The sequence below is a fragment of the Falco biarmicus genome, chromosome 3 (assembly GCF_023638135.1).
Source record: "Falco biarmicus isolate bFalBia1 chromosome 3, bFalBia1.pri, whole genome shotgun sequence".
Classification (NCBI taxonomy): Eukaryota; Metazoa; Chordata; class Aves; order Falconiformes; family Falconidae; genus Falco; species Falco biarmicus.
Genome location: NC_079290.1, coordinates 31,620,558 through 31,643,182, shown reverse-complemented (window position 1 = coordinate 31,643,182; position 22,625 = coordinate 31,620,558). Strand labels below are relative to the sequence as shown.

General features: G+C 37.5%; 1 protein-coding gene across 3 annotated transcripts; it reads left to right on the top strand.

Annotated features, from left to right (window-relative positions):
- The first annotated feature begins 585 nt into the window (after window positions 1-585).
- Window positions 586-22,201, top strand: CIBAR1 (CBY1 interacting BAR domain containing 1). Of its 3 annotated transcripts, none has more exons than XM_056330263.1 (9): window positions 586-682; window positions 2,685-2,919; window positions 5,477-5,545; window positions 9,854-9,955; window positions 13,573-13,677; window positions 14,838-14,951; window positions 16,551-16,670; window positions 21,389-21,484; window positions 22,065-22,201. In XM_056330263.1, the coding sequence occupies exons 1-9, from the start codon at window positions 651-653 to the stop codon at window positions 22,068-22,070; spliced, it is 879 nt and encodes a 292-aa protein (XP_056186238.1). In that variant the 5' UTR covers window positions 586-650; the 3' UTR covers window positions 22,071-22,201. The 3 variants fall into 3 exon arrangements, with proteins under 3 accessions (XP_056186238.1, XP_056186237.1, XP_056186236.1); XM_056330262.1 differs by having other exon boundaries at window positions 21,386-21,484; XM_056330261.1 differs by having other exon boundaries at window positions 21,389-22,201.
- Window positions 22,202-22,625: the final 424 nt, after the last annotated feature.

Sequence of the window (22,625 nt, the reverse complement as noted above, 5' to 3'; positions counted from 1 at the left end):
TGGGTTTTTTAAGTGGATTCCCCCCCCCCCCCCCCTTTTTTTTTTCTTTAAAGACCTTTCCTGGTGCTCCATGGGATTTTTCCCTACAGCTGCCCAACCTCAGCAGCTCCCACTCAGAGATGGCAGACAGGTAGGCTGCTTGCCCTGGCACTGCCTCTCACTTGCCAAGCCTAGATTTGCACAAAAAGGGCATTTACAAAACAAATTGAGTTTTCAGACTTTTTGTTTGGTTGGTTGGGGGTTTTGGGGAGTTTTTTGGTTGGTTGGTCGGTTGGTTGGTTTTTTGGGGTTTTTTTTGTTTAATGAGACAGGCTCGAGGTTTCTGCTCCGGTGCCTGTCAGGGCCTTGGCGCTGCACTTCTCCTGGGGACAGCCAGCTCGGGAGCTGGAGACCCCTGCCCCCGCCGGCAGGGCCGGGGCTGTTCCGCGGTGGGCAGCCGGCCTGCCAGGGCCGCCAGGTCTACTCGGACCAGACCCCTCGGCGAGCTACCTACCCCGCGGCGGCGGAGAGGCCGCAGCCCGCCCGCAGGCGGCGGGGCCGGGGCGGGCCTGGGGCGGGGCCGGGCCCAGGGAGGGCGGGCGGCGGGTGGTGGCCATGGAAACGGAGCGCACGCGGAGCACCGCCCTCTTTCCCGCCGGGCCGCCGCCGCCATGATGCTGCTGGGCCGCGGGCTGGACGCCAGGTAACGGGGCGGTGAGGGGCTGCGGCGGTGGAGGCCCTGGGGTGCCGCCGCCTCGGTGCCTGTTGCGGGTCTCTGCCTGTGCTCCCGGGGGCTGGCGTTGCGTCGGCTGGCGGCGTCGCGTAGCCGTGCCGGGCAGGGGAGGAGGCCCTGTTTCAGTCAGGGTACCCAGGGAGTGCCGTGGCGGTCTGGGGGCGATGCGGGCCTAGTCCCCCAGACCCCCAGGTCAGGCAGCTGACGTCCCTGAGCGTGGGGGATCCGCCTCTGTTTTCCTCAGGTAAAGGCCGCAAAACTTTTTTAGGCTTAGTATGCTATGTAAAGATGAAGACTTGCCAGTTTAATCGGGCCTCTGGCAGATAATTTTGTGGCCGCCTCTAAGCGGTCACAAATAATTAGGAGGGGGGAAAAAAACCCAGCTTTTCACAGCCCCATCTAAGGAAATGTAGTGTTGCATGCCTTAAAATTAAATATTACTTGCATGGGAGTACTGTGAGATCAAAATTGTAAAATAGGGGAGGGAAGTGTGCTTAAGGCTTCCCCCGGGAGAGGTGCACTTGCTGACATTAACACCTTCCAGTAAAATAGGAAAGATGTACCTTTTACTGAAGACTTTATCAGATAGTATTGATTTTGAAAACCAACTTTATTAATACTTAATGAGACTCTTACTGGCCCATTCACTGGCTGAAACCATTCCTATTCAAATGGTTCTATGCTCAAGCATGTCCTAGAGGACTGAACAACTTGGAATTTTATTTTTTCATGGAACAAAATCTCTTTTGAATAGTCTTCTAGACTGCTTGTCATGAAGCAACACAGCTGGAGTTTTGCCTGCAGCAGAACTTTGGCCTGAAATATTTTTTCTGAAGAGTTCCTGAAAAAAGGTGGTTTTCATTTGTATTGACTGCATTGCTGTTTAGTTTTAAAGTATTAAATTTCTTCCAGTTTTTCTGATGTTCATGTGCCCTGATATTAAGTCAATATTTAAGCATTGGTCAGCATTTGGAGTTGGGATAGCTTAAGGATGTGAAGGAAATTTCTGTTTCTGTTCCTTACCAAGACAGTGGTACGAGTGAATTGTCTGGCTAAGAATTCCAGCGCTTCGCATGCATCCCCTCATGCAGACCATGGAGACTTCTTAGAACCCAGTATTTGGCAATTTCTGTTAGCCAAATTGTCCTGTAGTTGATTCAGTCAGATCAACAACTGGCATGAATTCACTGACACTGATTTGGTTTAATAGTATCACTGAAGCATAGCTAAAGCAAGATCAAATGATGTAGGAATAGGAAGGCAAAATATAAAGTGAAATATATGAATTAAAATTTCAGAATTACTTCTGTAGATCATTAATAATGAAACATACAGGCAGTTGTTTCAAATAAAAAAAAGAATATCATTTAAAAGAAAATAATTTGTTGGTGTAATGAGTGTCCTTTCAGTGCTTTTAGAGTTTTCACTGCTGTAGTTGTGTCCGTTCACTTTTCTTGTCTAATTCTCAGGGATATTTATCCTCTGTAGTGCAGACCAGGAGCAGTTTGGTGCCTGTTCACAATTTAAAGAACATTTAATACCTTTATGTGTTTGCCCTCTACTGCCTAATTTCTCCAACTACTGACTTGTCTGTTTAGATTGCAAGACTCCGGCAGGAGCTGTATGACCCAGTCTTGTCTGAGACCCAAAGGCATTACCACTATGTTAGTGATTAATACCAACAGCAATAGTGAGCTTTTGCTTAACCACAGGAGGAAAACCTCTGACCTGGTTTTTGTGATTTGGGATTTCCTCTATTGGATCTTTATTTCTAACTATAAATCCTGGGGTTTTTGTTTGTTATCCATTTGTAAATAAGCACGTATTACATGTAGCTTTCTATTTTGCACTGGAATGAGATGTCCAAATAATGCATAAATTCATAACATTATAATTATATAGGTTTTTTCCTGTATGTCTTGTAAACAACTCTACCCTTCTTATTTTCTACTTATTTTTCTTTGGTACCCAGGGACAATCAGACTAGACAAATACAAGATGCTGTTTCAAATGTGGAAAAACATTTTGGTGAATTGTGCCAAATATTTGCTGGATATGTACGTAAAACTGCCAGACTACGAGACAAAGCAGATCTTCTAGTAAATGAAATATATGCATATGCAGCCACAGAGACACCAAACTTAAAAGTTGGACTGAAAAACTTTGCAGATGAATTTTCCAGACTTCAGGATTATCGCCAGGCAGAGGTACAAAATTAAAGCTGTACATGTTGTGTTTGCCATCTGAACTTTTCAGTTGCTTATCTGTGATTAAAAGGGAAAAGATATACTCTGCAATCATGAGAGAAAACACTTCTAAATATATTAGTGGCACTTTTAAATATATTAGTGGCAGAGCAGGATAGGCTGCCAAAGCTGTCATCATTCACTCTGCTAATAACTTAGTGAAAACTGCCAGTGATTAGTCCTGTTGAAGTCAGTGAAACTATACATATGAGCACCCACAGAATTTGAGACAGCAAGTCTTTTGCTGGTCTTAAGGCTTTGGATTATGATTTATGGTTAAGAAAATGTTCTTTTAATTTTGTGGCTTGAGTTCTGTAGCAGCAGCTGAGGTAAAGTCAGTCATTTTCCTTTTGCTGAGTCTGTTACCAGCAGCAGTATTGAAGAGAATAGTAACTGGAATCCTTCACTGGGCACTGACAGCCTCTCTGAGGTACTGTCAGGGTCCACTGTACATTTCATAAATCTGTAGTTCAACACAAAAAGTACAAACTTGATTTGGACCACGTGTGACAATACAGTCACATTTCTGCTAGATAAGTGAGTGTAAAGAAAGGTGTTTATGCCACTTACACACCTATGTGTGGGGCGAGTCAAACTGTAACTTCTGATTCAATATTCCAAATGCTGAGATTTAGGAAAAAGTAAATTCATTCACATGTACTCAAAATAGGTTTTTGAGTACATATCTATTCTTTCAGTAGGAATAGAAACTTCCCGTTTATAGTTTTGAAAAGCTAAGAACTGTAATTTTAAAAAGACTGAAGTAGGTGACATTCTTGATGTTTTCAGATAGGACTTAAAAAAACCCCTGAAACACCAGTCATCTTTCTGTATTAACAAAGCAGAGAAAGAAAACCTTTTAGAAGTAGTTAATCTATGAGGTATCTGGTCTACTAAGTGGAGGGTTTGAAAAACAAGAAATACACATGGATCTTTAACAGTGTATTTAGGGCCAGATTTTTAAGTAGTAAGAAATCCAAGAGTGTGGATAGTGCAAAATGGTGGGGTTTTTTCATATGCTTTTTAGGCATTTGCCTCCAGCTGAGCCACACATAGGTCCTTATGCTTTAATTGATGTAATAGCAATTTATCCCTCTATTAGTAGGGTAAATTTATATGGTGGCCAAAGTTGTACATGAAGTCAGACTGTGTGATCTTTTTTTCCACCTTGGAACTGTGAATCTGCAATTTTGAGGTACCTATATAACAACTTCAGTTTTGCTTCTTTTAATCATGTTCTAAAAGCTGACGTCTGGCCTACATTTTCATACCATGCCTATCCACAAACCACCACTGCCCTTTGAGGGAGAAAAGGCAGAAGCAGCAAAGGAAAAGAGAAGCTTTTAGCCTTTAAATCAAATTCTCCTTTGCTTATGAAAACCAAATAGATCATCTCAGATTTATTTCTTTTGGGCATCAGGTTAATTAAGAGTTTTCATATATATTGACAGTATGGGCAAGAGATAATTAGCTTATAAGGGTTATGGATTTCTAGTTTTCAACTGCAGTGCTAGATACATAAATGCTGAGGTGTGAGGTACTTCCAGAACATGTGGAAGGGTAAGCAAGCAAGACAGGCAGGTTATTTGGTATGTCTATATCATCTGCTTCATGTAGAGCCCTACTGCCCTATTCCATTCTATTCTATTGGTAGTTTAGGTGAAATTGTTTGACAGTGCACTGATAGAGTGCAGTAGAGGAGAAACGTTTGCTCAGTTGGCATAGATATTGGCTGACTGGTGACTGCCAGTTTAGAGGAGAGTGTAATGCCTGCCCCTTTCTAGTACAGGTAAGCACCTTGCCCTAATTTGGATGCAGCAGCGATGGGGCAGATGACTCACTGGTCCAAAGTCATCAGCAGCTTACGCTGGGACCACTTGGGCAGTATTGTCAATTCGACAAGCAGGCAGGTCTTATCCTATTATCTGTCTGGCCATATGGAGCTGTTTTTCTGACTAGGAGAACTGAAGCAAAAATTCAGATGCACTCATCTGTGAGAGCATTCATGCATTTTACACAACCTGTTGTTGGTATTTTTAATATTTTCAATACCTACAATGCTGTTTCCATTATTTTTAAGAACTGAAGTGTTGCATTTCTAACAGTATGTTTGATACCAGATGGCTTAGTCCATAATCTATCAAGTGTAGTGCAAATACACTGATCTTTGCCTTCAGACAGAAAGCTACAGATCTCCAAGATGCAGTGTTTGATGTGTTTAGTACTGAGTTGTTAGAATCTCTGTGTTTCATTTGTCTTGATGTATTGCCAATGATGAAAAAGGAATTCTACTAGAAATGAGCTTGAGCTGCTCAAAATACAAATGATCTACTGGTTAATTTAATATATTGTAGTTTTTGGAATATTTTTGAACCTCCATCTCACTATATTTTCATCATATATGGACTAAATTCCTAATAAGATGAGTCACTAGGAAATTAATTGATTCCTATTTCTGCACACCATAGATATGGATGATTTTAGTGACGTGATTTTTTTTTTTTTTTTTTTTTGATAGGTTGATAGGCTTGAAGCCAAGGTTGTTGAACCTCTGAAAAGCTACGGGACCATAGTGAAACTTAAAAGGGTAGGTTAAATGTCTGTTTTCCCACAAGGTACATTTTGGTGTTCCGGACGCTCAGTTGAAAACTTCTACTTTGGGGCAGGGGGGGTGGGGGGTGTTCCAATTTTTCATATTACAATAATCGGTCAAAATTATATAGTAATACATCTGAATTGAAGCTATATATATGTTGGAGGAAAAAGTTTTGGTGTGAAGGCAAGAATATTCAGACTCTTGGAGCACAATCAAATGCTAAAAAAAGGCATTCAGGATAGTGTGAAACTTCTGGATAGTGCAAATTCAGGACATGTTTCTTTATAAATAATGCCATTCTATTATTATTATTCAGAGTTCCAAAAGGTGAATTACATGTAATGCTTTTGGCTCTTAGTCATCTGTATGCTGCCTTTAACAGCTTTTCTGACTTGGAAGGTTCTACATTGAAGTTCATAACGTAGAAGGCACTTTTTGAAACTGATAAATAGGTAGTGGCCTGAATCCCTCTGTCCTGCAGAGTCATCAGGATGACCTGAAGATACACAAAAAAACCTGAGGTCTCTTGATTCACTGTGTTCGGGAAACAGTGTATATAGGGGTTGAAAATATTCCCACAAAATATCTGAAAATTTCCTCCAGGAGGGATAAGCTTAAGCAAGTAAATTTTAATAAGCAGATACTGAATTATAGGATCAAATAGTTCATTGTAACACTTGTATATTATATAGAGGGTAACTTCATCCTGTAAACTCAAATCTGTAATTAATGTATATATCTGTATCATTATTTGATGGTATTTTACAAACAAAAATGTTACAATGTGTTCATCAGGGTTAATTTGAGTACATTGTGGCATTGCCTCTCAAACTAGCATTTTTCATGGTTTTGTTCTTGTGTCTTTTCAGTACCGTGAGGAACAGAGTATGGTATTTGGAACTTACTGCACAGCTATCTCAATTGTTAGAGAAACAAATTATGAAGGAATTGCATCCTGTACTTGAGTGGTACTACGTGAGGTAGTCCTTAACAGAGTTGTAGACTATAGAGCCTGTATCCTAGATTTTGGTATCTAAATAGTTCACCATGAACACAGTTTGTGAGACCTAGAACTGAGTATTATAGGATATAAATGTTGAGGGTAGAAGACAAGTTTCATGTGTTTGTAGGCAGTGGCATTGCTGAGGAGACACAGAGCACTACAGCAATGCTTGGGGCTTCCAGAAGATACCGTCTTGAGGTGCATTGCCACTGATAGCCAGTAAATGCGGAGGACAGAAGCAACTGAAGGCAGGTCATCCTTTGCAACAGTGAATGGCATTTTCTGTTGTCTTTGCCTTTCAGAATGCCAGAAAGCATTACATAATGTTTATCTTGGTGACTGCCAGGAGTACAAGAGCATTCTTCAGCTGCAGATGGGATTAACTATTTTATCAACTTAACCTTTGAACTAAGAGAGACTTTAGTAAAGATGTAGCCCATTATTTTTTTTTCCCCTGCCCAATACAGTAAACCTTGATTAAAACTTCAACTGTCTGGTCTTCAGTTATAATCTCTAATACTGCGACATTCGAGGTTTGTTACTCATGTAAAGCTAGCACAGGGTGCTAACTGTAGGACTGCTTTACCTGTAACTACATTAGCTGATTAAGTTAAAACTAGGTAGAATATGTCATTATAGCACTCTATAAAAAAGGAGATGTTCTCACTGCTACTTAGTGGATCTGTTCCAGGATATACACAAGCTACTTTTGTGCTGCATCTAAAAAGAACTGTTGCTATTTCTGTGGGGTAAGACATCAATGTCCTGTGATACCAAATGCTTTAAAGTGGCCCAGGTCAATCAGAATACTGTTGTTGTCCTTTAACTGCTAATGCAATTAAATAGTTTCATTCACATGCCCTGGTTTACTATGCTAAGTAGCTCACTGGGGCAGGATTTTGCACCTTCAGTGGAATCTAGTGTAATATTCTTGTCCTGTAATGCAGCTTAATTGTAGGATTTTAGGATTTCTTTCTGTTTCATTGTTCTGTATATCAATCTTCACTTTTCTGCTTTTTGGCAACTCTTGTTCCCAGTTCCTTTTCTTCATATAAAACAGGACATCATAAAACCAAGGTAATCCACCTGCAGAAGAAAGGATTGGTTTGCTTTAACTTCAGTGACTAGAGCAGGTAACAGTACAGTGATGAGGATCTGCCAGCTCATTGTTTGGTGGACAGACTGTAGCTGTACTTCTGTATGATTTGAAATTAGATGGTTGACCAGAGTTCTTATGTGTATCTTGAATTCATAATTTAAAGCCAGGGGGACTATGAATAATTTTGTATTCTCTGTACCTGTCCTTTTTCTCACTGGCTGTTACATTCCATTCCGTTTCTCCGTGGGTTTAATTAAAGTGTATTTTCCAAAGCCATACCAAATCTTGCTCTGACGACACTGGAGGGGAATATAGGATAGTCTGTGGTAGTTAGTGTTTAGTTGATGTTTGTGGTGGTTTTTTTTAAAATGAAAGACTTCACCCAATTTTTGGTTCTTGTTATACGTTCCACTGAGATCAAAGAGCTCTGTGATGCTATTTTTTTCTGGATGAAGGTATTTAGATGCTAGTAAAACCAATTTTTCATTCTTTTCAGTTAGCTAGTAGTGCAGACCTTAATTATTTCACCATAATGGCATTTCCCCCAGCTTTGGCTAGCAGAAAGGCCTATTTGATGGCTGCTGTTGCTACAGAGAACAGAGGTAGGGAAGAGAACAGTGCAGTCTCTGTGGATATTTCCAAAGTCACTATGGGCTAGAAAGAAAATACTAAATTTTGCAATGGCAACTGCAGTGGTTTCCTTAGCATTCTCAAGGATACTTTGCATGAAAGTCAGAACCCTTTCAGCCAACCATTACATCTGATTGACTGTTTTAAATGGTGGCTAGAAAGAGTGCTGTTAGCAGGGCTCAGTCATTAAGTAACACTAAACGTGCAGCTGTGACCATACAAACCTGCTTTGTTCTGTGGCAAAAATAAATACATTTTTCTCTTTCTCTACATTTAATTTCAAATATCAAAAAAACAACAGCAAAAATAGTTTTGGTGGGCTAAAGATGCAATTGTTTTATCAGAAGCCAGCTCTGTGTCCCTTAAGGTAAAGCAAAATAACAGTGGTATACACAAGGACATACAAACAGACAGAAAGGATAGAAGGAAGAAACTGCATGTTTCTTCAGATTCATTATTGAAGAAATGGCACTCTTGAAACTTGGCACGCTTGTGCTTGTCATTGACCAGTGATCAGGGTCACAGGATCACAAAACTTTTTGAAGAAGACACATTATTTATTGCATGTCTTTGAGGGTGAAGGAGACCTACAACCATGTTAAAATTCTGAAATCTAAGGAAGGAGCACAGAAAACTTAGCCTTAATCCACTCTGTTCTGGACTGGTAGAGAAACAGGAACTGGTCTTTTTAGAGGAAATGATGGTTTGAAATGCATGCCCAGTTCTTGCCTTGGATTTTGTTAGACAATGCTTTTGGGCTGTATTTCTGCTTGTTCTAAGGTACTGCTCCTTTAAATTAGAGCCATCAAAATTAATGTCATTTCCCATACCAGCATCAATGGAGTGATAAATATCTGACTGACAATTTTAGATTACCTGTATGCCAAACTATTTGCAAAACACAGGTTTTTTGAACAAGGATTTGAGAGCAGTATGTAAACATTCTTAAATGGTCACAGACCTTCCTAGATGTACACCCTACTTCTCCTTTGGAAATGAGGAGCAAAAATATTTATCCACAATTTCTTCCTTTTCTAGATCAGTAAGTTTCATCTTCTCCAGCTACACCATTAGTAGGATATTTTGTTCCAAATGTATTTAAACACCATAATCTCTGTGTACAGTTTTGTGTTCTTCGTAACTTCTCATTGGTACTGACTGCTGCCTGTTACAGTTTTCTCTTAACAATTTATTTGATACTACTTCTTATTTCTAAGTACCACCTTTATTCCACTGCTAAGCCTGGAATGGGCCCATCTTCTTACTGCGTCAGGGATTTCAGCTTTTGATCATCTATACTTTTCATGAAAAGCTGTAAATGTATTTTTCTTTTCCCCCACATTTTAAGTTATAGTATGTGCCACAGAGTGTTGTTAAAGGTGCTAAACTCTCTTGGCCCCCATTGATTTCTCTTTCAGGGGAACATTTAAGGGCAAGATCAGTAAACCTGGTTTTATTTAAAGCAGAAGTTTTGTTCATGTTTTCTAGGCAATGCATGTGTGAAGAAAAGTGCATTTGGTATTATCGTAGATGTATTTCAATCATGTCTAAAACATTTTATTTCCAGGATGATCTCAAAGCAACTTTAACAGCAAAGAACCGAGAAGCCAAGCAGTTATCTCAACTGGAAAAGACACGCCAGCGGAATCCATCAGATCGACACATTATTGTATCCTGTATCTCTAGTGGCTATAAGAAATATTTTTTAAAACTTCTCATGAATTAAACTATTGTGTTTAGAAAGTAACAAGAAAAGAAGGGTCTTTAGAGAGAGACTGTTTCCTATGTTGAATCTTTTCTTAAATTTTACTATGAGTTACAGCTTCTAATAGCTGCTTCGTTACTCCCTTTTTGATTGAAAAGAAACTATGAATTATTTGATATGTTTATGCAAGAAAGGGAGGCATAAATTGCATCTAGGAATTTGGGGGGTTTGAAAAATGAGCGTAATCAGACAATTCCTTTTTTTATTTTATTGCTTTTCTCCCTGTTGTTTTGGTAGGTGTTGTGCTTCCTTGTACCTAGATGGGGCATGAGTTTGCTCCAGCTGTGAGACAAAGTATGAAAGGAAAATTTGTTATTCTGTTAGTAGAATACTCAACCAGACTACTCTTCCTTTCAAATGACAGTGACCCTTGCCAGTATGCTGTTCTGTATTATAGAGGGAGAAATTAAGCCTCCACAGAATTACCATTAAAATCTCATTGAAGTTGTAAACTCTGAAGCAATCTGAATCTAGGAAATAGCAAAATAAAGGGGATCAAGGCAATCTTCAGTCCCTTTATGCCTATATACAGCATTTAAATTCATGATGATGTGCTGTTTATTTTTTTGTTATGCTTTAGCATTGGATTCAGCTGTGAAGCTGTCCTATTTGTAGGATTTCATCAACTTTATTTCAGAAATTAGGATCTTTCTAGTGACTAGGGCATGGGACTGCAGAAAGTGAAAATAATTGTGATGGTCAAATGCCACCCAGGAGAATGACATTTTATTTTTGTCTCTGCCAAAGAATTCCCATTTAATATTAATCAAATCGGTTAAATAAAGTGACGACTAATTAGAATTCCTCATGTAATAGACACACAGATGTCAGCCATAGGGTTATAACTTGAGCTGTGATGCAGAGTTCTCTTCCATTACAATTAAAGGAGTAAATCGTAACAGCTATTCTCCCCAGAGGGAGACTGGTCCCATTTTTCTCCCTTTTGCACTAATTCCCAGTTGATTTCATGGGTATATGGCTGACATCTAGCTTTTTTTCTTCTTGTCTCTTTGCACTAAGCTAATCCCAAACACCCTTCTGCGCCTTAGATTCTTGCAACACCTGTTTTCTGTACTTAAGACTTTGCCTGAAGAGTTATTAAATCTCAGTACAGTCTGGTTTTGCATATGGCCAAAGGCGCCAAACACTATGTGTCTGCATTTTAAAGTGATGAACGCAAAATGCATTAAAAAGTATTGGGAGCAGGAATATGTTCATTTGCTTTTGAGAATGTATGCAGGTCAGCTTTCGGGTCTGAGAGAGGCTTCACCGTGTTTATTAGTGTAGCTGTTAAGCTCCAGTCTTGAGGAACTGTGATGTTTCACCAGCTGACAACTTTGGCCACAAGTAGCAAAGGTTCTGTACTCCCAGATTTCAAGTCCATCTTATGAAACACGGGGGTAATACAGCTTTGAAAATAAAGCCTTACCAGAATTTTTTAAAATACAAAAATGAATTTTTAAACATCAAAATTGATATTTTTTTCTGAAACAGTCTACCTACATTGTCTGGGGTTTTTTCGGTTTGTGGGGTTTTTTATGAATAAATAACCAAACCCCAGTCCAAAACAAACAGTTTTCCTGAAATATTTTGGCCTGGATACCTGAATTCTAGCAAAGCTATTACACGCTGTAAGTAATGTCTTACAGCAGGAAGCTTCAGACAACATAATAACAGTGCCCTCCAAAGTATACAGAACTTTTGAAATACTAAATTTTGAAATATTAAAACCAGAAGTGAAAACATACTTTTATGAAATATTATTATTTTGCCTTTTTTTCCTTTACTAGTATTTCCAGTCACAGGTGAGCCTTCAGAAGAGAAAATATCAAACTGCAGACTATGCAGGTTTTGCAACTTTAGACATTTCACTCTACAACAAACAAAATTCCTTTCCCAAAGCATCTGCGCACAAAATCTGGCCAGTCTATTTAAGATGGATCGAGCAATAACATAACTGTATTTGTATGTGTAATGGCTGCTTATGCATGACAGCTGCCTTCATTTACAGAGAGTAACTGATTGTAATAATTGAGAATACACAAAATGTCTTGTCTTACTCCGTTTCCCTTCTGTGTTTTAGATGAAAGGCAGATGAACATGTGATCTTATGTACTACTAAAGATCATTACCAATTTTGCTAGCCTAGTAATGGCAGAGTTGCATCTATGACTTTTAAGCTGGTTTTCTAAGGAGATTGTTTCAAACTGATAATCCCATAATATAAGTTTACTAGTTCTTAACCAAAGAAAAAGAAGTGACACAGCATGCCTTATGCTGTAGGTTTCCATATACATGTAACACTAAAAACTAGATCATGGGAACTAGGCCTGTGGTGTCTATTTCCATCTTTAAAAAAAAAAAAAAAGTTTCTCTCTGAAGTTGCAGTGTTGTAGAAATGGGAAGAATCCTACATCTTGAGTGTAGGATACAATTACTTGTTTGATACACTATTTCCAAGTCCCAGGACAGAATAGATTCCTGATGATGCTCACTGACAGAGTTTGTAAGTACTGTCTTGACTAATCTATAATGTTTGACCAATAATCTATTGAAAATTAAAGTTAGTCCCAAATTTTGCAGTCAAGTGCAAGCTCTTGCATCTTTTACATCATTATTTTGTAATAATACACAGTTCTCACAATTCTTCTTAACCAGAGTAGCTTCAATACCTTTATTTAAACGGTAATACGCATTTTTTGTACAGTTCATAGTTTTATCTAATTAAAATACATATCTAAAATGCTTTTTTTAGTAACAAAGTAAGAAAAACATGTATTGATGCATTAGGGATTGGCTGGTGTGTCACCTTCCCAGTGCCCTTTTGAAGATATGTTTCATAAAATATTTTAAAAATATAAAAATACTAGAAATATAAAATACCTGAAATGCTTTTGGATCTCAAAATTATACTAACTCTAGTCTGCTGATTGAGATACTTACGGGAGAAATGCATTAGTTCCTGCTGCTGCTCTATTGTCTATTTAAATAATTTATAAAAACCTAGTAAGACAAGGTTCTGCATGTGACTGGAAAAGATTTATTCTAGACCCAGCAGGCTGATTGGCCCTTGAAAATGAAAGGTGATCTTTCCTGCTCATCTGCAGCTCTGGCCTGTGCACTCCTGCCCTCTCCTTTACACCAGCTTAAAAAAAAACACATTAACTTTTCTGAAGAGTAAACACGTGTGCTGGGTTAATTCCCTGAACCCAGTCACTGTGTCATCAGTGTAGTGTCTGGGCTGGCTCAGTGGAATTAGCAGATGACTTACAGAAAATAGATTAGGGCAGTGGGACTTTAGCTACTGGCTGCAGCTAGTCATTTTTCATGTTTCAGATCAAAGTCATGACAGTGTAGAAGGCATTTTTATTTGTTTATTAAGCTACAAACAAATATACAAATACAGTAACACAGATGTGTTGTATTTGGAAAACCCAGACTGAAATGTTTTCATGGCAATTAGGGCAAATACCTTTGTATCAAATACAGGACTAATTTCACCTTTGTGTTTACTTAACCAGGCTGAAAGTGAATTGCAGAGAGCTTCACTGGATGCAACTCGAACAACTCGGCAATTAGAGGAAACCATTGATAACTTTGAGAAACAGAAAATAAAGGACATAAAAGTATGTATGCTCACATTTCAGTACGTGACATCACATTTCATCTTGCATAATAAATACTGTAGTTACTCTTTGGCAAGATTAGCAACATTTCGTATTAATTTAAGTCTACATAAATACAAATCTTGTGGAATTCATAAATGCTTCATAATCCAAATATCATGAACTTTGCAATTAAAAAATCAGTTCATTATTCTTACAGTTTACTGAATTCAGAATTTTCTGTATCTGATTGTTTAGCGTCTGTACCTTGCAAAAGCTGCTGTATTCTACTTCACTGGTAGCTGCATTTGTTAGTGGAATGTTTTATGTGGATTAATATCAGCAAAATTAACAGAAATAGTGATAAGTAAAGAATATATTTATCCATGCTGAAATCTGTGTAGTTAAAAATTTTACTGATGAAGAAAGCACAATATGTTCAGTGACTGCAAGTAATCAAAGCTTTCATTTCTCTCTTTAGTGTCAGACATTCAGCTGGTTAAGTCACAATGACTATATAGACTGAAAAACACTTGCATTATGTAATCTCAAATTTAATTAAAAAATTGCTGAAGTGAGATACTTTTTTATTGGGAGAAAAAGACAGACTAAGCAAAGAATGAAAGATGGTTGAAATTCCCTCCCCCCCCGCCCCAACCAAGCCAACCAATGCTTGGTGTTAAGAGTACTATGAGGAAGACTGTGTGAGTTCTGACAATGTCATCATTAATTTTTTTTATATAGATAAATAATATTTTATTATATAAAATATATAATTATCTGTAAATTAGAGGTATGTATAGAATTTACAGATAACTTGTCCCCAGCCTGTTAAAAAAGATTGGTGTCAAAGCAAAAATCCACTGACTACATCTTGCAAGTATGTTATCAGGGAATAGCAAGTGAGTTTTCAGCATGGCATTTTTATTCCTACTGAGTCTCCTCTTCACTATTCAAGCGTTTACTTAGAATTTAGTATGAAATGACAACTGTGTAAGTGAAAGCCCAGCCAGCATATCTGTTTGATTTCTAAAATTCAGGTCCGACTACTTAAAAGTAGTAGGTATTGTGCAGTTATTTGTATCATATAAATACCAAGTACAGAATTCAGTACTTTCATGTATTTGAAGTGGAAATGTACTATACTGTATTAAGAAAATCTTGTTTTCATTTCCTTTTAGAACATATTTTCTGAATTTATAACTATTGAAATGTTATTCCATGGGAAAGCTTTAGAGATATATACTGCTGCCTACCAAAATATCCAAAATATTGATGAAAATGAAGATTTAGAGGTAAGATTGATTAAGATTTGCTTTTCAATTTACTTACTACATAAAAACAGTTTTCACACCAAGGCTTTACATGTCCCAGGCAGAAAATGCAACATATGTTTCAGATTTCCAGAACAAACTTCTTGTGTATCTGTAGCCCTTTTTTGCACTTCTCTAGCAAGAACACTCAAGTTTATAAACTGCAGAGATTTTAAAAACAGAGAACAATTGCAGTGGCAATCTAACCTTTCCCACAAAATACAGATTAGAAACTTTTCTGAAATTAAGTATCACTCCAAACTCAGCTAACATAGTTCTTAGAGAATACCTCTGCAGCGCATCTCACTGTAAAGATGCATAGTCGAAAGAATCTTACACTGCTCCGGTAAGATGTTCTAAGAACTAATTACTTCATTAAAAATCTCTCCCTCCTTTCCATTCTGAGTTTTGTTTGCTTGTTTTCATCTTTCAGTCATTGGGTTTTTTAGGCTGTTCTAGAATTAAGAGACATTTGTTACCAAATTACCTTGTGACAGTTACAGCTTCAAGTCATCAATTCTGTTCCCTTTGAGTTACTCTTTTTTTCCCCAAGACATGTTTTTCAGTCCTTTATTTATTCTTGCAGTTCTTCTGGATGTTGGGCCTTCAAAGTTACAATCATTAAAACGTATGTTTCTGTATGTGTTCAGCTTGTCAAGAAAGTCAGATCATTTTTGGTCTTTTTTTGCAAATCTTACCAACAGTCCTAATTTTACTTTTCCATAACGTAGCTCAGGACCAAGGATGGCAGTATTCGGTTAGCACAAGTCATATTGAGACTACTTGGTATTTTTAGTTCAGTTAAACTGTGTCATGGCAATTTTGGACTATGCTAGTTTCACAATTAAAATGTCAGGTGGCACCAATTAAAAACTCTAAGTCAATACTTTATCTTTCACGTAAAAATTTCTAATCTCATTTTAAATTTCCTGTTAATTGGGTAGTATTTACTTTCCATAAAAATACTGACTGACCATAATTCTACCATCTTCCTTGACTTCATTTGTGCAAGACTTTACTAAGAGCTTTATTATTTTTAGTATCAGGCTGTTGGTCTTATAATTTACTCTTTTGGCTATTGGAAAGAACTTGTAAATATAATGGATATTACCGTGTCCCCTGTATTCTAAGGGTTTTCCCAAATTTTTCTTGAGCTGAAGATTTAATATTTTTTTTTTTTATGTAGCTGTGACTGGCAGCAAGGATCTGCTTGTGAAGGGGCTTAAGTGTCCATCTCTCCAAGAAACAGACAGCCTGAAGGCAGTTGCTGGGGTTCATACATGTAGCTTAGCCTGAAACTCAGCAACATGTTAGTGGGAAACCACTGCAGTTTTCCACTTGCAAAACCCCCTCAGATCTCTGATGAATTTTTACTTTGACCACGTAAGGGTGTTGATATGTCTCAGGTTGAGCAAGGATGTCGTTTTAGCTAAGAGTGATCAATCCAAACTGCAGCTGATGCATATCTCTAGAGCAGGTTTAATTGTCTAATGCTGTGTTTTTGTTAGCTTCAGTTTTGATGCTTGCTAGTTTGCAAGCTGTATCATGGCACCCACATCACAGCTTTCTTCATCTGAACAGGTTTTTCGGAGCTCACTTTACCCACCAGACTATCAATCTCGCTTAGACATAGTTCGTGCAAATTCGAAGTCCCCCCTGCAAAGAACTGGCTCCTTAAAATCTTCATTGAGGACAGTACAGGTAAGGAAGAAAAATTAAATGCTACATCACTATATTAAACAAATGTCTTAAGTAGAGCCTTAGCTAATGTACAGGTACATGGATCCACTACCTTTACTCAGTTCAGGACAGTTAAAAAGGTAAAGAGACTTCCAAGAGCATAAAGATCACATTAAGCTTTTAATAACACAGCTTCTAAATACCAGTTTTATTTACGGAATAAATAAAATCAGCTTTTAAAGCTGTGTTGTTTACTTTTGAAAAGTGCCATTTCCAGCGATACTATTTCTTTCATCAACAAACTGGTATCTTGCACAGAAAAGATTTAAGAGCTCATTGTTAACAGAAGTGACATTCTTTAAATAACACTTGCATATTCTTAGTGTCAGTATCCAGATAGTAGAGTATGAATTCTCTGCCAGATCTTAACTCAAATAGTGATACCTGCTAGCAGCAGAGCAAACCCATGACCAACAGACCTTCCCTTTTATACTCTGAAAATTCAGAGCAGGTGAGGAAAAGGAGGATGAAATAAGTGAAACTGAGAAAGTGCCACTGCTTTTGAACCAGCTACCCTGCAAAAATCTTTGATAGGTTTTCAGCAGTAAACTTGCAGATATTGCAAAATGGCTAAATTTTTTCTTTCTTTATTGCAGCCTTAATCATGTAACTAAGATGATTCTTATCGCTGTTTTGGTTAAAGGCAAAGATAGCCAAATTGAAAACGTGCGCATCCCACTTTTCTTCTTTGGATAGAATCATGCATTGATACCGTAATACTAAAAAGGTTTCTTGACTTCATACACACCATTACCATTCTCTGCTGTTAACGCAGAAATAATCAATTATTACAGTTGAGTTGTTCTATTGTTGGAGTCACGCTATCCAAAAAAGATAAAAGAACCCAATGATTCAGTGCATGAAGGCCACCCTTGACTTTGAATAAGTTGGTGTCCTCCCTATCAAACAAGCAAATTTCACATTCAAGCTACTTCAGAAAAGTATTTACCCCACTCAGTTTTTTTGAAGACCAGAGGAAGCTGTCAAACATCTGTTGCCATCTTCCTTGAGAACTTCCTGCAGTGCTGTAAAGTTGTATCAAAGGTATAGAAGCATCTGTAATTCCTTTGAGATACCACAGGCAGCTATGTTTTTGACTCTCCAAAACAAGAGAAAACTGAATGTATGTACCCTGTGATTTCTCTCAAAGATGGAGTGAAACTCCATTTTGACTAACTTGCAGATTTACCTTACTCTTCTAGACCTGTCTTTTATCTGTATCTTCAGATGTTAAATGTTCTCATAACCCCTCACTGGAATATCTGAAAAGAATGGCAAGTCATCTAGACCCAGAGGGAAACTGCAGTGCATTTCAAAATAATGTCACCTTACTAGGTTATACAGAGTCTGCAGAGGGGGATCACGTGGCAGAAAAAAGGGGTAGAACACCTACTAATGCAGTTGCTATAGGGCAGTAAAGAAGCAGCAGGCATCCTGTTACCCACAGCCCCAATGCTGCCCTTCCTGATTCTGCAGATAGTATGTTGTTGAATTACAGTAAGGGCTCTCATCTCTGGAACCCACCAGACATCTCACTAGCAAAAAATGCTGCATTCAGAAAAATCTTCAGGTGACTTGTTTTATCTTTCAGTGGATCCTTCACTCCTAAGTTTTCACAAGTCTGGTTTCACTCTACATGATAATAATTTATTGACTGTAGTGCAGTACTTTGGAGTTTTCAATTTGAAACAGTACAAATAATATGGTCCGTAGTTCACAGAATCTCACAGACCAAGACTATGGGGGGGAGGACACACGACACAAACACTGACCCAGAAGGCAGGGGGTGGGGCAGAAAGTCCCTGCATACCAGATGGGATAAGCTGTGCCAGTAACACACCACTTGTGTTTTAGAGGATTTAGCACATACATCCTTGAATTCATTTCTGGTTCTGTGCACTACCTTTCTGTATTGCTTCCGTATTAAAAATCTAAAGTACTCCTTGAGCTTGATTCATTTTTTTCACAAAGAGCTACCTTCTTTTAAAGTTCTGATGCCTTAACGTGATGTCATGTTGCTTTGTCAAACAACATGGTAATCCAAGTGTGTCCTGTCAGTCCTGGTATGAGTATTCTGGAAGAAAAACTGTATGCTAAATTACAAAAAGCAGGAATTTGCAAAGACCACTATCTTTGTGTCCATCTTAATAGTTTTGTCCCTCTACTTTTTTCCCCCCCTTGACTTTCATAGGTGTTTTCAACTCTCACTCAGACTAGCTGAAGCAATTGAGTTACTAGTTTCTCCATCCTGCCAGGCCTCATTTCACAGGCAGTACTACAAAACCACAAGGAAAGGAGTAACGGGCAATCCTGTTGGAAAGAATGTCGCAAGCTGTACTGGCAGTACAATAAGACCTGCACTTTTTTTCATTTATATGCAATTAATATTATCAGGAGAGAAAACTTCTATGTGCCAGGAAAGCTGTTTTTCATAGGATGGCTCCCTATTATAAGAAAACCTCTTCGAGAGTTCCAGGCTTTTTTTTTAAACATGACTATTGCAGATACTTAGTTTTACACAAGTCCTGAAAACGCTATTTAAATTTTCATGACAGTCCTTCGTAAATCCCTTCACTTTGCACTTTACTTGGCAGTTTATCTTCACCATTTAATTTTACTGATTCAGGTTTATATGCTATATTTTAGACAGAACTATTGCAGAAGAGAATGATGTTTTCCAGATACTTTAAATGAAGCTTAACTACACAAGTTTTATCCACATATATTTAATATAGCCAGCTGTTTTACACCTGCCGTCTAAGGCAGCAAAGTACGATTTTAACCGTGGTTGAAAATGTCTGCATCCAGGTGTTCCAACACTGCCCACTGTGTAAGACATGAAGTGAGAATTGCCATGCTTTTTGTAGTAGCACATGCAGTGAAATACGCAGCTTAACAGCTTAAGCAAGGACAGTCATCACCTATGTGCAAACTTACAAAAGAATTTATTTTCACATAAGGTTGTTTATGATGAGCAACAAGTTATCAGATTCCATTAAACTTTTTAAAGTATATTTTCAGCATGCAGTAATCAAAAATTAAATTTTCAAGTTACTGGCATGTTCTAGCTTTATGGCAAAATAACATGGATTTAAACTGCCTAATTTCCTTTCTCCTTTTCCTTACTCAGATCCGGTTTGGTTCTTTGGATAGCAGTCTTACCACCATCTCACCACCACCAATGATAATATTTAATTTACTGTTTAGTTAATTACACCATGGTCAAAGGTACTCAAGTAGCAAGCAGAAAAAGAAACATTAGAGCCAAAACAGCACCTCTTATTTCAGGAAGGGGGGGGATCTTATACTCAGAAAATAACTGAAGTTCTGCTTAAGAATTTCAGATGTTTTTAACTAGAAAAAACTTGGAAAATTAGTCTATCCATTGAAATGAAGCTACCTTAACAGGCTCAATCTGCAGCAGTCCTTAATCTCCAATTACAAATCAGTGTCATTGTCTTTTTCCTCTTTCACAGAAAGACTGCTGGTTTAGGCATTTATACTCAAGTTAACCCAGCTTCATCCAATGATTAACTCCATTTTCTGTTATGTTCAGAGAATTGTAAGCAAGCATTTGCTGCAAGCTAAATTAGGTACTTTGTGAGCATCAACAAGACTAAGGATCTTTCTGCTTTCATTAGTTCAATGATTGCAGTTTGCTTTATGCACACAAAAAAACTTTTGTTACATACATAGCTGTATGAATTATGAAATCTCAGAAGTCAATTTAATAACCAGCATTTAAGGACTTTTAAAATAGTGGGTTGTTTAAAAAAAAAAAAAAAATTCAAGTTTTGTCTTCAATAAACTGAAGTTTTATTATATCACTGTATGTGAGAAAACTCAGAAAATATAACCAAAATTAGAGCTGCAGATGCCCTTAAGAGAGCTGCTGAACCTAAAATCATTTTTCAAAAGCATTCCAGATGCCTTGGATAACTATCATTGAGTTTAATGTTCCTTTTCTCATGGGGAAAGAAAAAAAAATACATATATTCTACTTTAAATTGTAAATGTTGCATCTTCTGTCAAGACTCTATCTTTAATAGAAATTAGATTGAGCCCTTATTAGAAAAAAGTATAGATTGCAGAATCTATCAGATGAGATGAAAGCTTGGCAGCTGGCACTTGTTTTTAATATTTGACAAACCAAAAAGGACTACAGTATCATTCTGATGGGCAGGGAAAGAAGTTCATGAATGAATCAAGACTCCTCTAGTAAAATTTGTCTAATTTATTCTCAGAAACAGCTTAGAGTAACAGTGTTTTCATTTCACTGAAGAGCTTTGATGTCTTCAAGATAAGATTATGCATTAATACTCATCTTCAGCCTGCTACTGCCTCAACAGCCAACCCAGAAAAAAAACTACCTTAAGACGGTGTTCATTTTTAATATCAATTCGATCAATGCATAGGTTTCCCTATCCTATAATAGTTCTCGGGACTATGAGGATTTTATTTTTTAGGGTTTTTAGAAATCATTACTGTATTTACATTCTGTGCACTGTATCTTTCTGTTGGCATTATGCATGTTACTGGAAGTTGAAGAGTTAAGGGATAAACAACTTCCCCCGCCTCCCCAAATGAAAAACCCACAAGTACTTAGACTGGGAATGCCAACAGAATGTTTTTCTTTCGGGAGAACTTGATTTACTTTTGTTCGATTTTTGTTTTAGCAGATTTCCAGCAGTCTGCTAAGAAAAGATGAAGAGGAAGAAGAGGAAGATGAAGAGGAAGAAGATGAGGAAGAAGAGGAATTAGATGCTACTAAGGAAGTGAGATAACAAAACTGTTCTAAGGTGGTTTTTTTTTGGTTGGAAAAAAAAAATATCCTTTTACATAAAGGCTTTTGTGTGTTAATCAAAAACTTCACTGCAAAACTCCAAGAGCCACAAGAACTGGCACTAACAGTAGAGTGCCAGAGAACAAATGACCAGTTTCAAAGAACGGAACAAAATCTGCTTAAAATGTACAATTTCAGTAGCTAGAAAATTAAATATTTAAATAGAATCCTGTATTATGTTTGCATAGATGTTATACTGTAGTCACATTAGCTTAAAACTACATGATGAACAGTGTCCAAAAACTGCACTAAACTGAGAAGCAGTCATGAACCTATGGGTTCGCTTGTTACTTTGCCAATATATTACCTTATTCTGTAGATACACACCTCCTGGACTTACTAAGTCCTCTAGCTGTACCTGTCGTAATTATTGTTTTTATACATCCTAAAGTGACTGTAATCCTCAAGAAACTGATTACAGCAACGATCCTGTTAAATTTCATTTTGTTACTCACCTTGGATGGCAGAAGGCTGGGTGAAGTGTATTGTTTTCTCATTCTCGTTTTCCTCAGGCTTGACTAAGATGACTTTTGATTCCTTTACACATACAGAATGAACATTCACAAATAAGGATCTAGCCCAGTACCTACTTTTAATGCTGCTTTGCTTTTATATAAGTGCCTTCATAATAAAACTAGCTGATATTTTATACAGTTGACATTTTATTACATTTGTTGACATGCTATATATAGTTCAAGTTTCATGTGTTTTAACTGGTTGATTCAGTTACTGATTCCACCAAACATACAAGAAATTGCACGTTTTGAGTGTCATTTCTTACACTGTTTGGAGATGGTGGTTATATATGTTCATTTTTGAATAGCATACAATTGTCTGCTAGAAAGCTGCTACCATATTGTTTATCACCAGCTTTATTGAGTATCTGCTAAAGAAAGAACATATGCATAAATTTAGATTTTAAACTTGTAAATGGGAAAACAAGTTATAACCAAATATTCTTTCAGTTACAGGACTAAATCAGGAAGTGCATGTTTTTATATTAATGCTGCCTTTGTCCACTGATATGAAATATGCAATGCATGCTTGATTTGACAGGTGAAAAAACAGGTTTT